General features: G+C 48.4%; 5 protein-coding genes across 6 annotated transcripts; 4 read left to right on the top strand and 1 right to left on the bottom strand.

Annotated features, from left to right (window-relative positions):
- Positions 1-344: 344 nt before the first annotated feature.
- On the top strand, positions 345-2,356 carry CNBA1100 (hypothetical protein; the record flags this gene model as incomplete). Its single annotated transcript, XM_773014.1, has 8 exons — positions 345-636; positions 679-759; positions 809-925; positions 982-1,213; positions 1,248-1,370; positions 1,419-2,111; positions 2,167-2,295; positions 2,350-2,356. The coding sequence occupies 8 exons, from the start codon at positions 345-347 to the stop codon at positions 2,354-2,356; spliced, it is 1,674 nt and encodes a 557-aa protein (XP_778107.1).
- Positions 2,357-4,868: 2,512 nt separating this feature from the next.
- CNBA1110 (hypothetical protein) lies at positions 4,869-7,214 on the top strand (the record flags this gene model as incomplete). Its single annotated transcript, XM_773015.1, has 8 exons — positions 4,869-4,931; positions 4,984-5,075; positions 5,124-5,862; positions 5,961-6,486; positions 6,544-6,776; positions 6,842-6,859; positions 6,960-7,124; positions 7,176-7,214. 8 exons carry the CDS (start codon positions 4,869-4,871, stop codon positions 7,212-7,214), a joined length of 1,875 nt encoding a protein of 624 aa, XP_778108.1.
- A 568-nt stretch (positions 7,215-7,782) lies between these two features.
- CNBA1120 (hypothetical protein) lies at positions 7,783-8,799 on the bottom strand (the record flags this gene model as incomplete). Its single annotated transcript, XM_773016.1, has 4 exons — positions 7,783-7,971; positions 8,031-8,108; positions 8,174-8,696; positions 8,753-8,799. 4 exons carry the CDS (start codon positions 8,797-8,799, stop codon positions 7,783-7,785), a joined length of 837 nt encoding a protein of 278 aa, XP_778109.1.
- A 644-nt stretch (positions 8,800-9,443) lies between these two features.
- Positions 9,444-11,032, top strand: CNBA1130 (hypothetical protein; the record flags this gene model as incomplete). The annotated part of the gene is made up of 6 exons (XM_773017.1): positions 9,444-9,530; positions 9,587-10,075; positions 10,137-10,171; positions 10,224-10,491; positions 10,540-10,688; positions 10,741-11,032. The coding sequence occupies 6 exons, from the start codon at positions 9,444-9,446 to the stop codon at positions 11,030-11,032; spliced, it is 1,320 nt and encodes a 439-aa protein (XP_778110.1).
- A 2,175-nt stretch (positions 11,033-13,207) lies between these two features.
- CNBA1140 (hypothetical protein) lies at positions 13,208-16,492 on the top strand (the record flags this gene model as incomplete). Of its 2 annotated transcripts, XM_773018.1 has the most annotated exons (8): positions 13,208-13,226; positions 13,933-14,139; positions 14,200-14,303; positions 14,356-14,490; positions 14,999-15,110; positions 15,163-15,295; positions 15,352-15,665; positions 15,717-16,492. In XM_773018.1, 8 exons carry the CDS (start codon positions 13,208-13,210, stop codon positions 16,490-16,492), a joined length of 1,800 nt encoding a protein of 599 aa, XP_778111.1. The 2 variants fall into 2 exon arrangements, with proteins under 2 accessions (XP_778111.1, XP_778112.1); XM_773019.1 differs by lacking the exons at positions 13,208-13,226; positions 13,933-14,139 and adding an exon at positions 14,742-14,798 and having other exon boundaries at positions 14,289-14,303.
- Positions 16,493-16,696: the final 204 nt, after the last annotated feature.

Raw genomic sequence — 16,696 nt, forward strand, 5'->3', positions numbered from 1 at the left:
TTTCGGTAAAAGAGGATAACTTTGTCTTTTGCATTTTCTTTGTTTTGTTGTGGCCTCGACGCCCGCTCATATCCCGTTTTCAGCCCACAATCCGCCACAACTGTCTCGCTGAATTGACAGAACAACCAAAAGACTTACCTGCAAACACCTCTCGTAGCGCCATTTCTAGCGCCGTTTTACCTCTATCCGACCGTCATCCGCAGCCTCCCCAAATCAGATAATGCGATGAAACTTTAGCGTTCGGGTTTTAACAAAAATCGCACTTCATTCCCCATAACAACTGAACAATCCATCAATCAACTCGAATTCCCCGTTCCACTCCATCCAAGTGGTAGACACGAAAGATGATCCCACTAGGCTCCCCTCGTCGCTCACACATCCTTCTCGCTGCCCTTCTCTCACTTGTTCTTGTACTCTTCCTTCACACTCACCATCATCCGCAATCACATTTTCTTTCAGGCCCAATCTCCAAATTAAAGGTCCAGTTCGGCCTCTACAGCTCATCGGATGGTTTGGAGACGAAGGATAAAGGAATACGGAAAAGGATAGATAAAATAAGAGGGTACTGTGAAGCGGAGGATGCGTTTGAGCGAGAATATGGAAGAACGAATTTGCGACTTAGCAGAGCGTATGAGGGTAAGTTTAGGGCTGAAGATGATCATTATTAACACTCTGCAGGCTCTCATGAGAGAATGCGCCTATTGCTTCAAAAGATCATGCGAGGCGAGCCGCTCACCATCTCTGCCATTGGCGGTAGTGGTAAGTTCCTCTATTGCCAACATGAACAACAGTCTCATTGTATCTGCAGTGACAAAAGGCCATCAGGTGTGGCAAAATGAGATTTGGTTCCACAAGTTCTGGGAATGGTTGACGGAATTTGCAGGGGAAGGCGTAGAGATCAAGCAAGTCAATGGTGCCGCCCCAGGTAAGGATTCGAGCCCATCTCTTGGAAACGGTCACAGCCTGATGTAATTATTTCAGCCACCGGTTCCGACTACTTTTCCTTTTGCTTCCCTCTCCACATCCCCTCTGACTCTGATTTGGTGCTTGTCGAACTGGCAGTGAACGATGAGGGTATCCCGGAACACGTGGAGAATATGGAAAACCTCCTTCGCGGATTGTTGGATCTTCCTAATAAGCCGGCGGTGATGCTCATTGAGGCTATGGCGTTTAGCAATGGTGGGATGGGTGGTGGAGGCGGAAGGATGCACCTGTAAGTGAAAAATGACTTTGCCTTTGAATTATAGCTCACGAAAAGAGCGAAGCCCCGTCGCTCAGTACTACGATGTCCCTGTGATCAACCAAAGGCTTCCGCTCGTAAACCATTTTGCCAGACATCCTCAACTCGTTGGACCTTACTTTGCCCAGGAGTGGGTAAATCTTAATGCAGGCCTCAAATCATACTGACTCTGTGATAGCTGGTGGGGAAACCCCGACACCCGGCATATTAATTCTCACGGACATCGCGATCTCGGCATGCTCGTCGCAAGCTTTGTCAAAGACGTTGCATGTGAAATGATTTCTCAACCTACTTTCCATGTCCAGTCTCCATCTGCATTCGAAGCTCTCTCCATTGTCGCTCTCGCACAACCACCTCAAACAGAGGACAAGGAAGATGCCAAAATCGAGGATGAGCTACTAGCCGCAGAACAAAAATGGTGGCCCGAGCAATCCCGTAGCTGGAGGAAAGACCCTACCGAAGAGAAACCTGTCGGCGAACTCATGCCCGGTCTCTGGTCCACCCCTATCGAATACGGTATACTCCCCCGCCTCCGCGTCTTGGAAGGATGGAATCCCCATCTCGATTACTCTGTCCCTCCCTTCCACCCTACCTGTCTCTCAACGCGCGCTAAAGAACCGCATTTCAATCTTACTCCATCGGCCAACGAAGGGTGGGAATATTGGGTCCATCCAGAGCATTTGGATAAGCCATATCTTGTTGCGAGGACGCCGGGTGCGAGGGTCACTTTTGAGTTGGAGACAAGTGTGGGGATCGTCAAGATGTATGCGTTGAAGAGCAAGACGTTTGGGTTGGGTACGGTAGAATGTTGGGCGGATGAAGAGAGAAGGAAGAGTGTAAAAATTGAAGGCTATTGGGACAATGGGAATGTGTAAGTTTTTTTCTTTCTCTATCTTGTCAATTGGTGAGTTAACTTTAGCTTCAAGGAATATTGGGCGATTCGCCCCTATAAGAGATAACCTGCAACCAGGAAAACATACCATCACTTGCGAACTGTTGGAAGAAACATCTGACCCGGGTGGTGGACGCGAGTTTAGGATGATATCGATGATGAGGTAAGTTTATCCATTGTATGCGTCTCGAAGGAATCGGGCTGACTTTGACATTAGCGTGTAAGGAATTAGCGTGCAAGGGGAAGTGGGATGTAGCGATCAAGGGGATTTCGGGCTTTTCTGGTGTTCTTTTTGTGACATGTCTGTTTTGATTATGCATAGCAAATTATCATCCAATGTGCTGTTCGTAATTATTGCTTAGGCTTTATTGTGGCCTCCGCCTTCGTCAGCATGGATGTGCAGCTTCGACCCATGTTTGTATTGAAGGAACGAGACGACATTTTAAAAGTTACCGAAACGTGGGACGACTTTGTCAGGCGGTCAAAGAGAGCGACACTTTTTTTCAAAGATGAGGATGGCTTGAATATATCCTGGATGGCTAGGGAAGAAAACCTATAAACTGTCACCGATATGGTTTAGTTGACTATAGAACAGTTATTTATCAATCACCCGCAAAAATTTCAATGAACTTTTCTAACCCTTGGAGAAGTAATCTAAACAGTAGCCCCATTATCTTTTTTCCCTGGACCTACAGCCATGTATTGTACATATCAGCATCACACGCCAGCAAACATCTCGTAACAGCCGGCCTGCAGAATGACAGGTCAAATTCAAGCGTCACTATATACGCATCTTCCTGACCGTTGACATGAGCTTCGCTAGAGTTTCATCTGTTCTCCTACGGTCAGTCGCCGGCCGAAGAACGGATCGGTCCACTGATAGTAGTCATGTTTGAATTCAGTCTTTAGAAACTGGTTAAAATGGAAAACAGTGACGTAGGGATGTTCCAATGCACTGTTTAGAGAGCAGGAAGTGAAGGTCGTGTACGTTGTAGATAGAGGGTTTGTGTGTGTGCATTTAGCGCCATGCAAAGCACTCACCCTATTGTTCGAAGACAGGCATCACGTGTGTGCCGTCCGTCTATTGTACCTCCAGATCCGTTGAAAAGCGGAGCAGCAAAAGAGACAACGAACAAAAAGTATCTGTTTTAGTTGTTCGCGTCAACGGCAGCCGGGCGTTGTAGCGGAGTTTGGAAATGGCACGGAAGCGAGGCACGGTTTCAGGCACTGTACAGATGAAACGCGTCCTTCCCTTTCTGTCTCAGTTGCTTATTGTTCTCTTCGTTATCCTTTGGTTTACACAACGCCAATCCGCCTCACTACAAACCCGGGCAATGGAGCAACGACAAATGGGGATCGACGCCGGTAGAGTGCAAATGTCAAGGGATCGGCAATACTGCATAACTACGGCCATGCAGTTTTTCCTAGTCTCTTTTTCAGAAGCCACTTGCGTACAAAGTGAAAAGGATCATAGTCGTTGTCACTATGTGTTACAGAGCTGACGTTATTTGACCGTCACCTACGACTGACTTTCGGCCGCTCCTGAATCACTCTACAACATTTTTCAGCAACCACAGGTATCGTATTATCTTTTCCCTTCTGTCCCCATCATCTGGACCCGCCCGGTATCAATCAGAGTTAACCCGGGTTGCTTTATCTCGTTCAAAATCAGGTGGTGCGACAACTTCCGACAGATTCATTTGATCTGCTGTGATCCCTGTCTGTGGTCGGTGAGTATATAAATAGTCTTTCTCCGTCGTTCATGTTATATACACATATATTACAGACAGCTGACTGCCCTTGCTTGCTCTTTACCTATTTTAACAGCTAGAATCTATTCGCAGTTCACAGCCCACTTCTGCGCAACTCAGCCTTTGACCGCGGCGCCTTCTTCCTATCATCCCTTCCAGCTTTTACCTGCGATCGGCTGCCGATCTTTTGCATCTGACGGACCAATCCAATTCCCTATATTCCTTTTTATGGTCATGTATTCCTTTGAAACGCCTCAGGAAGAGAAATATATCTGAAGTGCCTGCTATACAGCACAGGAGCTGAGATGTAGGTGATTGGCCGGGAGCATTGCTTGATATAAAGGCTGACTTTCTGAGCTTTCTAGCAGCGCCTTGAATCGAGCTGCAAGTCATAGGCCTTAGTAACAAAGCGAGCATCAGAAAAAGAAGATCAGAGAAGGCCAATGTGAGTGTTGATGCCGGCGATTCATCGTCTGCTCGGATCAGGAAGGGGAACAGTGTCCTTCTTTATCCGCTCGGGCCTCTTCCACTCTTCTTCTCTCTCGCCTCCTCAGAGCTGACGTGGATGCCCGCCTAGCCTTTACGCACACTTCGCCTCCCGCCAACCCTTCATCCCGATTCGGTATACATTACCTTTAGCACCGCTATATCCTTGCATTTCCCCCTTCCCCTCTATCCAGCCATCTGCCTCGTCACCACACACATCAAAAGCACTCATAGTTACACAACTCCGAGCACAGTCTGGTCGGTCCCATAATTGCCAGTCCCACTTCACACTCAAAATCGTTCTTCTTTCTCTGTCAAGCTTTCGGGTTCTTACCGCAACAGCCGTCTCATTCAGCCACTGGGTTTTCACGTCTAGATATCTCTTGTACTCAAAGGCACCTTACACAGTTCCTGCACAGAACGCTGCCTGGGATAACCAGACTTCTCTGCCAGCACAGTTGCCAACTTCTACTTAGTTTGAAACTGTTACCTGGTCATCATGTCCAGCACTACCAACTCCCATCTTATGAAGACTACCCGATGGGGTAGGCCATTCGTCAAGGTCAGCTGCCATCTTATTTAGCATCGTTGTCGCTAACATCAAGTAATACCAGGACACTCATGATCTGTTCTGTACTTTAGTAGCCAGTCTGAATTTCGACACCCATCGAAACTTCTTCAAGACCTATCCCAACAGTTTCACAACGTGGGTCTGCCCTCATGATTTAAATGTAAGAGCTGACAACGACAAAAGAGACGATGCGTGTCTCAATCTCGCCTCCCTCAAGTTCTCCCAATCAACCCGGACCGCCGATCCTAAAGATCCTACTCGTATCGTCACTACCACGACCACTACGACATTCTCAATGTCCCGCGAGATGGCCAAGGGTATTTGTCAACACTTTATGGATTGTCACCTTGTAGAGAACGCCACGGATATTATGGCCGGCTTTTTCAAAGACAGAGGTATCTATATGTTGACTCCCAAAGGTCTTCATATCCTCGAGCGATTTGTATCCAAAAATGGCATCACAACAGACCATCTCCTCAAACTTTTTGCGACGCAACCAATCACTATGAAACTGCTTCATCTCGAAAGGCGATCAGGTGATGATGAGGTCATCATCACGCGGAACGTCATTGAAGTCTTGTTCAGGCGTTTCGTCGGTCGCATACCAAACTTAACCAAGTTGAATGAGGATGAAATATTGGCGCATTACTATTCTCGATTCTATACCAAGACACCATCTCTTCCAGCTGGCGAGACGCTCGACCGGTCCGAGGGTATCATTGTCCGAAAACCTGGTGGAGGCGAGAAGACAACCTCATCGGACGATTACTTCTTTTCAGCACGGGCCGCCGTTAACTGGATGTTGGATTTCACGTCAGCAACGGGGATAGATGAAGCCGCAGAAATCCTTGCTCACTTTGTTCGGTACGGGTTAATCACACTTGTGAGCGACAAGGGGAAGATCAAGGAGGAGAATTTGATTGTCAGCGCGCGGGGAGGGGGTGCCGGTGGCGGGGCCGGAGCTATCATGGCAAGCAATTTTCGAATTCATATACTAGTGGAAATCTAATAGCCTTGTAGCAAGAAGCAGAGTTTCGAGTCACCGAGCGAGCCATCTACAAAATCACAAAGGAAGGAATTGCCGTTGCGAAATGGAACGAAACCACTACCAACCATGCGGCTGGTGCTTCTAAAGCCAACCTTTCCGTCGAAACTACTCCAGGCAACAAGGCCAGACCTTCCCACGAAGCGAGCCCCTCTGTTTCCGTACAACGCCGTACATCACTGTCTGATCGCTTCCGCGGCGATTTTGATATTTCTGGTGTACCAGGCGGCGATAACCACATCAAGGATAGTCATACAGCGCGACTGAAGCAGATTCTCGAGGAACCTGCTCTGAGGAGCTTATTCCGTGAATTTTTGAGGAGTAATTTCTGTGAGGAGAATTTGAGCTTCTGGTTGGATGTACAGGATTTCAAGAGGAGATTCCAAACGACAAGTTCGGCCGTCGCAGCACCGGGATTGAAGCAGGCAAAGGTCTCGGGCCATGCAGCGATGGAAAAGCATCAGCAGGATTTGGTCGCGATGGCCTTCGTCATCTACAACAGTGAGCATTGCGCTAATTTCGTACTCTGTCAGTGGAATTCCCTCTGACATTCCGCAGCCTATCTCGCACCCGCTTCTCCTTGTGAACTCAACATTGACCACAACCTTCGGGCCGAGTTAGTCGGTTACATGAACCAGATCACATCCGACAAGGAAGCAGGAGTGAAGGGCCATATTGAGCCCGGTGTTGGAGACACCTTACATGCTAGCCAGCTACAAACTATGGTCAAACTTTATGAACGAATCCAGGTGTATATCTTTAGATTGATGGCGACCGATTCGGTGCCCAAAGTAAGTCTTGGCTTCATATATGTAGTGTAAAGTGTATGCTGATAGGTCATGTTTCTCACTGATAGTTCTGCAAGACCGAGCTTGTAAGTTTACTTGTCCCATTTCGGCTTTGAGAAAATTACCGCTACGGCAGAAAATGTTTTTCGAGATCGCTCGGCTGATGTGAGAATATTTTTAATCCAGTTCCTCACCCTCATGGAGCAGTTCTCAGAGTACACAAAAGATGAATTCGCCGTCACAGACCTTGAAACCAAGGCTGCTGCCCTTACCGTCGATTCTCGCAAAACTACAGCTCACGTCGATGGGCGCCAGCCCAGTCCTACTCGCTCTTACCTCACAATCTCTCAGGTAGGTTTATTTTCTATTATTCGAGAAAGGTGGCAGTGCTGATCAATCTAGGCTGCAAATGAGAAGCAAGCTGCTAAACAAAAAAACTAGGCAAACCAGGTTTGTTAACATCGTCTGAGTGTTCAGCTGGCTGTAATCGCTTCTTTCCCCGATCTACCTCTCGCACGTATTCTATAGATCCATCGAATCCTTCTTATCCTCATCATTACTTTATTACATTGTGTATATAAATCCTATCCTCTATTCACTCCCCCTTATCTATCTAGAAACCTCCTATCCGCTCCCTAGTACTCTATCTAAGTTCTACTTTATCTACTCATCGGCAACCATAATCATTATTGCATATAGTATCGTACTCGTAGTTTTGTTATAGTATTGTTTGTAGCATTTCGTCGAGTTTTGGTATGAATTGTCACCATCATACGACGTTCATTGATGCACGTTGAAAGGCTAGTTTCACTGGTCTGCAGAGGGAATGTCCTTAGGGTGTCAGATTCATGATGTCTAAATTACAACATGGCAACAGAATGAATGATGGGTGATTGATGTATGCACGGCTTTGCATGAAAACCTTCTATATAGCAGATACAACACATGTCCTGTCTTGTTTAACCTGGTGTGGGTCATATCCTTGGTCAGCGCCGATCATACGAGAACATTAAACACACTCACGAGCCATCCATCCGCCGTCAACAACCAGACATTCACCGGTGACGTAGTCACTCGCTCGAGAAGCAAGGAAGACAATGGCACCCTCAAAGTCTTCAGGAGATCCCCATCGGCCGGCAGGAATACGTTCGAGGATTTGACGAGCTCGGTCCTTGTCTGCTATGAGAGCTTCGTTCATCTGCAAATTGGCCTCATGTCAGCTGGTGACTTGAGCGATAAAGTAGGCGGGAAGCTCACGTCGGTAGCGATGTAACCGGGGGCAATGGCATTGACACAGACGCCTTTAGAAGCCCAACCGTTAGAGAAGGACTTGACCTGTATAGCTTGGTTAGCAAAGCCTAACTGATTACCGCCAACTATCGGGACACCGAACTACTCACAATGCCTTGGACACCGTGCTTGGCAGCGGCGTAAGCCACAACGTTCAAACCACCCTGGTAGGCCACTAGGCTGGAGATGTTGATGATCTTGCCGAAGCCTCTGGGGTTGCCAGCAGCGCCGCCTTCGGGGACGGGCTCACCAGCGACACCACCTCGAGATTCGAGCATGTGCCTACCAGCATCTCGAGTGATAGTGAAGACAGTGTTCAAGTTGACCTGGAGAACGTCGTTCCAATCATTCTCAGGGAAGTTCTCAACGGGGTGTCGACGCTGGATACCCCCACAGTTGACGACAATGTCAAGAGTTCGTCCAAGCTCCTTGGTAACGTGGGGAATGAGCTTGGCAACAGAGGCCGCATCACCGAGGTCGCAAACAACAATGTCAGCCTTGCCCCCCGCAGCAATAATATCGTCTCGGGTCGCGGTGTTGCTGGTGTTACGCTGGACAAGGATGATGTCGGCACCGGCTTTGGCGAGAGCAAGGGCCATTCGAGCCCCAATACCCCGGGTGGCGCCAGTGATCCTGAGATGGTCGTCAGCAAGGAGGTCTTTGCAGAGCCTTGCCTTAAAGCTACTTACAAAGCAGTTTTTCCTGTAAGGCCAAAGAGGTTTTGTAAGTAGGACATGATGAATGATGTTTGTTGGTGAAAGCAAAGTGTCAAACTTCGAAGACATTTCATTTATACGATGTGTAAAACGGTCAGATCTCCCTCCGCCGTCTCGGGCCGATTCTCCGGTAGCCGCCGGAACGGCTATTGATCTGTGTTCGGAGGAATTGGGAACGAAGGAACCGATGGACGTTTATTAACGGTTGCCTATCTACTCACATATGGTGGACACGCCTATTTATTACTGGCAAGAGGAGTTCAAAAGGCTCGCGTGGCCAAACAAAAACAAAAAAATAGATCTGCGGCAGGTGGCGGCGGCCGAAACAAGTCGCGGTGGGCGCGTCACCGCAGCTCGCATATTATCGCAGGCGGGGAAACGGCCTCTTTTCAGGATTGCGATTTGATTTTCCGGAGCCCGCAGCGCCAAGTTATCATATTTCTTGTCACGTCCAGCTCAGCTTGTCCCTTGTCCCTTGGTGCATAGCACCCCTTATCTCTTAACTCCAAAAGATATTTTAGCCAAACTGCCATCGTCTCCCTCGTCACAATTTCTTCCCACAGAGCAACAACATTCTCGCTCTTCTTTGCCCTTCCTTGACTGGGCGCAGAGTCGGCTGCTACCGGGACATCAAGGAACTACTACTGACACATCGTATTTCCCCATGACCGCTTTTAACTCCGCCAACTGGGGATTGGCTAGTGAGAGAGAATATGTGCCCATGACAGCGCGTGAGAGCGGCCGACCTTCTGTATGTTCGACATTCTTCTTGGAGCGCTCACAGCTCTGACATGCTTGAAATATCAGTCACGGTTAAAATCCACCGCGATACGACTACTGCCTACAGTTGTGATTCTAGCCCTTGGTATACTAATAGGATCCAACGTCCCATGGTATCTTTCAATATATTCGCGACGACCATCAGGCGCCATATCACTACTGCCAAGAGCTCTGCCGCCCATCGCATCATCAACTGTCACCGACCAGCTTGTCTCACTAGGTCTTCCTCCCCCGGAAGAACCAATACCGAATGTGGTACATTATGTATATGGCCTTGCCGATGACCAGCCGGACTTTCCATATTTTGCGTATCTGGCAATGAGAAGTGCGTTGGTCAGTCTCAAGCCGGATGTGGTGTATTTTCACTGTATCAACGAGCCCAAGGGCTACTGGTGGGAGAGGGTCAAGAACTGGGAGGGATGGATAGACGATCAGGGGAATAGGAGAGGTATGATGGAAATCAAGAGGGCAAGGGATGTGCAGTGGATAGGAACTAGCAAGAGACCTGTCGTCCATGTACGTCATTCATTGCCCACTTCCTAATCGAGAATACTAACTGATCTTGTCTGATGCTCAGTTTGCCCACAAAGCCGATATAATCAGGCTAGAGGTGTAAGTTTTCCGAATGCCCAGAATATATACCCGCTGACATGGACAACACTAGACTCTTACAGTATGGTGGTATATATCTCGATATCGATACGTTTGTCCTTCGCTCCTTCTCCTCGGCCTCTCTCCTTCAGTACGACACTGTTCTAGCGCTGGAGGCCCATGGTCTTACTTTTCTTCGCAAACCCGCATCAGACGATGAAATGCGTCCCAAAGGACTTTGCAATGCCGTCATAATAGCACGGAGGGGGGCAGAGTTTTTGAAGCGGTGGCTAGACAGCTACGAAGGTTTCAGAGAGGACAAATGGACAGAGCACTCAGTGGTGGGTCAACCAAAGTGGCTTATGTTGTCATGGCTGACCTTTTCTTAGGAGATGCCATGGACATTAGCTCAGATGTACCCGACGTTGGTAACTGTCTTGTCAGAGAGGACGTTCTTTTGGCCTCTTTGGACAGATGATCATATCCATGCAGTATACGCGACAAAGGAGTATGACTTTGAAGAATCTGGTCAGCTCGCGTAAGTTCGTCAACCTCTGATTCTTCTTACGGAAGCTGATCGTAACAAATAGGTACCATGCATGGGAATCCAAAGCTCAACCCTACCTCTCCGCCCTTGATCCTTCCACCATCACCCAAATCGAGACTTCTTTCACTCGCATGGCGCGCCGTTTCCGTGAACCCGACGAATTGAGACGGTGGCTCGCGGTTGGTAAAGAGGATGGTGTTGGAAGTGGAACGGGACTAGTTGAAGGTGATGAGGAAGCGAACAGGAAGAGATTGCTGCAGGACAGAACACGTCGGGGGGAATGGGGATTCATTAAAGGGAGGGGCATCAAGGTGAATAGAGAGAGTATCGAATGATTTTGGGACCGGTTAGTGGCTACTACTAGCGATTACGGTGGTGCGGTGGTTTAGTTGTGGTCTTTCGGTTATTTCATGCCATTGGGCTCATTGCATATATATACAAGTTGAACCTTTTTTTACACGAAACTGATTTATAGTAGATGCTTCGATTATTTTGTACTACTAAAAAGGAGAAGTGAGCCCTTCATGAAGAATGGTGGAGATGAACGAAGTGGTTGTCTAATACTGTTGTTGATGGCCATAAGCAATAAATAATACTACCGTAACCGATGTTTGGTCCATCAGGTCATTCTTGTGGCCGGCGTACGTTATTTCCAGTTGTGACTGTCCTTCTGTGGTAGTTTTCAATCGTACTCGACGGAGAGTAGCTGCGCGCAGTTGTTCCCACGCAGCTATCATAATGTTAGATTTGGTTTTGGTTCATCATCATCATTTTATCACTTCCGACTGCAGTAGTAGACGAAAGTTCCATACGTATCTCACATCGTCATCCTCGTTAGTTAGCCCTGTCCACCAGTGATCAGACCCCTGATAACTCTCCTGAACCTGCCTCTGGTTCTGTTTCTGAAAAGGACTAATAATGTCCGTTGGGGTCTTACATTCACAATCGAAGCGGCGGTTGCAAACTACCCTGCTTGCACCTTACATCTCTAACCCCCCTATTACTACTGCGATCGTCGCTGCCCAGGTTAAATAATAACACACGATATATATGATATAATCGATATAATAATGGACCCAACCAAATGATAGCGCCCCATCTCTACCGACTTCGTTGTTCGCTACGCACGCAGACTTGAAACAATACGCATGTTGGCACCGCTTGTCGAACTCATCACCCTCTCGCCTGACGCAGCCGAATCTCGACTGCCTAACTGGGACCATTCACCGCCAGCCTACCCACTTTCGGCTCCAGGCTTTGAATCGATCGAAACTATGCACGACGATTGCCGGTCGGGAAAAAAGACAAGGTATGACGGAGTGACGTGCCATGCGCGCCACAAAGCACGAATCGGAAGAGAAAACCCCGGACCTTTTGACGTCATCCAAAAAGGATTTTTATGCCCAGTTCCTGGGAGGCGCAGGTCACCTACGGTTCAGTATGCATGGCTCCAATGATGCTGAGTGATGATGTTAGGATGTTTTGAGAGGAGTTACGAGGGCAGTAACCCATGCACCAGTAACCACAGCAATATATACCGTCGGGTCGACGTTGTCCTTCCAGAAACACCAAACAACGAATTCAACGCCTTTGAACAATTCCCTCATTTCGAACAACGCCACCTACGATTGCTCAGCCCAAAACGCAGGACGCGCAAATAAATACTTCTATTATCAGATCAGATCTTCCCAGCAAGTCATCCAATATCCGGCGCAATTTGTCATCCACCTTCTGCGCCTTTCCTCATCTTAATCAGCATCGTTTCTCTTTCTACCAGCAACTTGTATTTAACTCCATCGAGCATCGTGTGGGCAACGTACCGCAAGGCCGTTGAAGACAACAAGCAGATTCACACAGGCTCTATTGCAGTACAAAGCTGGCTGTGATTAGCGTAAGTCTCCTGTGACGTCAATTTTTGGTGATGATTACTGACTTGGGAATCTCTCCTTCTATTTCTCCTACCTTCGACTGATGCATGTCTCCCCTTCACCTTCATTTTCTGTCTACCCGCATTCCTTCGGCCGTCTTCGCTCACCCAAACCCACTATTTTGCCTATCCATCGTGAATCCTGGCCACCGCGCAAACTGCGTCCGATTTCACAGTCATATCTCACAGCCCCACCGCCATTCGGCCATCCTTCAAGACGACCAAGTCTCAGAACTCTAGGCTGGCATCGACCTCCATTTCGGGAAGCGATTCCTCCGGTTCTCAGTCAATACCATCGCCAGCCTCTCCGTCGATTATTGTCCCTCTTTCCGATCCCGCCATCCCTACGCTTTCCAGCACTGCACCTTTTCCAGGGATAGTGTCCACATTAACAGGAAAGCAGTCTTCTTCCGGTCAACAAAGTAGCAAAACCTCTAGCTCCTTCAACTCGACGGGTAAACTCCCTACTGTCAGTAGATCACATTTACAAGCACGCTCCGCTGTTTCAGAAGAAATCGCTGGTTCTCAAGACGAATACAACGCAGCAATCAGCAAATTGCGAAAAGCCAGCTTATCAGACGACATGCTATCAAGTTTCAAACGTGAGTTTCGTGTCTTGTTTCCTGTTTTGAAAGTTTTGTTTGTTCTGTTAGTTTTGTGCACGACTGGTTGATGGCAAGCCACTCTCTTGCCGAGGCGTTGGGATATTCTGTTTCTCATGTTTTCGCCTTCTGAAAAGAAGAGTGGGCGTCCGTATTTTATCCCTTGGCAATTGTGGCCGGTCGGCTGTGGCTTTTGATTTTGCCGGGCCATTGAGCTATGACGAGGGAGAGGTCTGTGCGTTCTTTTGTGTGTAGCAAAGGACTCCGCTCCACCAAGGCATATGACGATCCGCGAATTGTAATTCTTTTTTTTGCTGTCTTGCTCCTGTTTATCTTTAATATCCACATATGATCACTTTTCAACGTCCCTCGGACCCTTGCCATGTCGGCCTCAGCGAAAGCGATCCTGTCCAGACCATGTCCAGAAATCCGCAGACATTCTCCACATCCCCTTTCTTGCCTTCTCCTCCCAAAGTGCTCTCTCCGATCCTTATTTCTTCATCGCAGTCGACGAATAGGCCGCTGACTTTATCTCATCGCCGTTCTCACCAATCGTGTCCTATACCGATCCCTAAATCCGATGATGCCTATCTATCGTCATCCCGCTCTTCAAATGTCTTTCGCCCCTCATCTCCTTCACCTTCTACCTTAACACTGCGCTTTACTGGTCTTTCTCAACGCTCTGCCCGATATCGCGGTTCTCCAGAGATCCTTCGTCACGGGAAGCACGCTCAACAGGCGTCTCCGAGCCCCCAGCCTGATACGAAGAACGGCCGATCAAAGACCACTCAAGCTCAGCAGCCGCTGCCTCCTGCTGCTGTTCAACAACAACCGCAGCAGCCGTCTCAGCCGCAGCAACAACAACAACATCGCCGCAAGGACGAATACAGCGCAAAGCTCACAACGAGCACTAGTAAGCAACTTGGGTCGATCTAAAATCATATGGGGCGGCTGGCTCATCAGTTATAATTAGCTGGACAAAACAAAATACCCGCCGCTTCACCTAACTACAGAGAAGAAGCCGAAAAAATCGTTGCCGATGAGAGGGCACAAAGCGAAAAGATGCCAGTATATGCTGTACGTTTTGGTGAACCAGTCATTGGAACGCACTCGGCTAACATCATCACAGGGACTCGAAGAGTTCACGTTGATAGAAAAAATGGGCGACGGTGCCTTTTCTAATGTATACAAAGCTATTGATCGCAGGAGCGGTCAGAAGGTGGCCGTGAAGGTTGTTCGCAAATATGAACTCAATCAGTCACAGGTGAGGCGAGCTTCGTTTTTTTAGTCCTCAGTAGATAGACTTCTTCTGCTTTATTTGCCTCCCGACCCTGGCCAGGTCGGGAATCAGGCGATGAGAGCTTTTGTTCATTTTGTATTCCTTAAATTGTCTTCAATTCCTCATTCGATCGGACGACGCGTCAACGGTGCTGGTAACGAATCGACGTCGCCCGATCGAACATCTCAAGCAAACATTCACAGGACAGATCGACTGACGAGGTTTGGCGGTGTTAGCACGGTAACAAGCATCTGAACGCCAACTTCAAGAAGAGGGGACCAAGGGTCACAGAGGTTGGTATTGTTTCATTCTTTGTCGTTTATGGTTTCGGTAATCTAGACTTTGGGTTTTTGCTATATTATTGCTGGACTTGCGAATGCTGGCCCTCGAGCATCGAAAGTGCCTTTGTATATACCAGCAAGCTTATTGTAGTACCCCCGTTGCTTCGAGTTATTGTCAATTCGCGAGTAACGCAAGCTGACTTTATCATCAGCGTGCCAATATTCTCAAGGAAGTCCAGATCATGCGCGGCATCGACCATCCTAGTATCGTCAAGCTTTTGAAATTCTTCGAAAGCGACGAACATTACTTCTTGGTCCTCGAACGTAAGCGAAATTGTCTATGCGTTACTGGTTGTCAGTTAACTCTCGCGCGTAGTGATGGAGGGTGGTGAATTATTCCATCAAATCGTCAAGCTCACTTACTTTTCGGAGGCACTTTCTCGTCACGTTATCCTGCAAGTCGCTGAAGGCATTCGATACCTGCACGAGGAGCGAGGTGTTGTCCACCGGTAAGTCGGCATAGTTTATTATAGGGTTTGTCCGTTGCTGACTCGTTGCTTTTCAGTGATATCAAGCCCGAAAATCTCTTGTTCGAACGCATCCCAATTATTCCCTCTCGTAATCCCGTACATCGGCCGTATGACGAGGAGAAGGAAGATGAAGGAGAATTCCAGCCTGGAATTGGGGGTGGTGAGATTGGTAGGGTGAAAATTGCCGACTTCGGACTGTCAAAGATTGTATGGGATGAGCAGACCATGACCCCTTGCGGTACCGTCGGATACACCGCTCCCGAGATCGTCAAAGATGAAAGATATAGTAAGAGTGTCGACATGTGGGCCCTTGGTTGCGTCTTATACACTCTTCTGTGTGGTTTCCCTCGTGAGTACTTTTAGATTGCGATGATTGACATCAATTAACAATGTACTACAGCCTTCTACGACGAAAGCATCAACGTTCTTACAGAAAAGGTGGCCCGAGGTTACTATACCTTCTTAAGTCCCTGGTGGGACGACATTTCTCATTCCGCCAAAGACCTCATCTCCCATCTCCTTTGCGTTGATCCTGCTCAGCGATATACCATTGATGAGTTCCTTGCCCATCCTTGGATCCGAGATGCTGCCCCACCTCCTCCCCCTCCCACTTCTCGCGCTGTGCCCAGTGAATCTCCCATGTACTCTCCTCTCCTTGCTTCTATCCGCGCTGGTAACCGTGAGGCCCGCTCACCTGGAGTGGGTGCCCTCAAGGAAGCCTTTGACGTTACTTACGCTGTTCATCGTATGGAAGAAGAGGGCGCTCGACGACGTGCGTACAATGGTCCCGGCGGTGCTGGTCAGCGTGGATTCTTGCAAGGCCTGAATGAGGAGGCTGAAGAGGAAGACGAGCAGGCGCAGGTTGAGGAAGCTCGTAGGAAGCACGGTGAAGCTGTGGCCCGTCAGATCCAAGAACATCGTGGTCGTGCAGCTGCCAATGCCGCTGCTGGCATCAAAGAGCCACCCGTGGCCAACTACGTCGGTCGCGGAGGCGCCAACAGGAGAGAAGCCGAGGCAGTGATTTACGATGGCCGGGCAGGGCAAAGGGATAGGGGAAAGGGTGGCAAAAGTGCTGGAGGGTTCGACTTGGACCTCAATAACGCAACACTACTTGGCAGACGAGGAAAGAAGGTTGCCCCAAGTCCTCTAGCACAGCAAGTGCAAGCCGGCCAATAATCATTTGGAGCGAGAAATTATTAGAGGGGCGCAGATGATCTTTGTATGATTCTTTGTCTGACAGATAAACGCATGTTCGGAAAACCCCAGTCTATGTTTGGAGATTTTGAGAGCAGACATTAATAGTCTTATTATTTTGTTTGATCTGGCATAGCCACCTAGGACGTAAACCATTTGATATGTACAGCATTGTGTAATGATTTT

Source organism: Cryptococcus neoformans, chromosome 1 (genome assembly GCF_000149385.1).
Source record: "Cryptococcus neoformans var. neoformans B-3501A chromosome 1, whole genome shotgun sequence".
Lineage (NCBI taxonomy): Eukaryota > Fungi > Basidiomycota > Tremellomycetes > Tremellales > Cryptococcaceae > Cryptococcus > Cryptococcus deneoformans.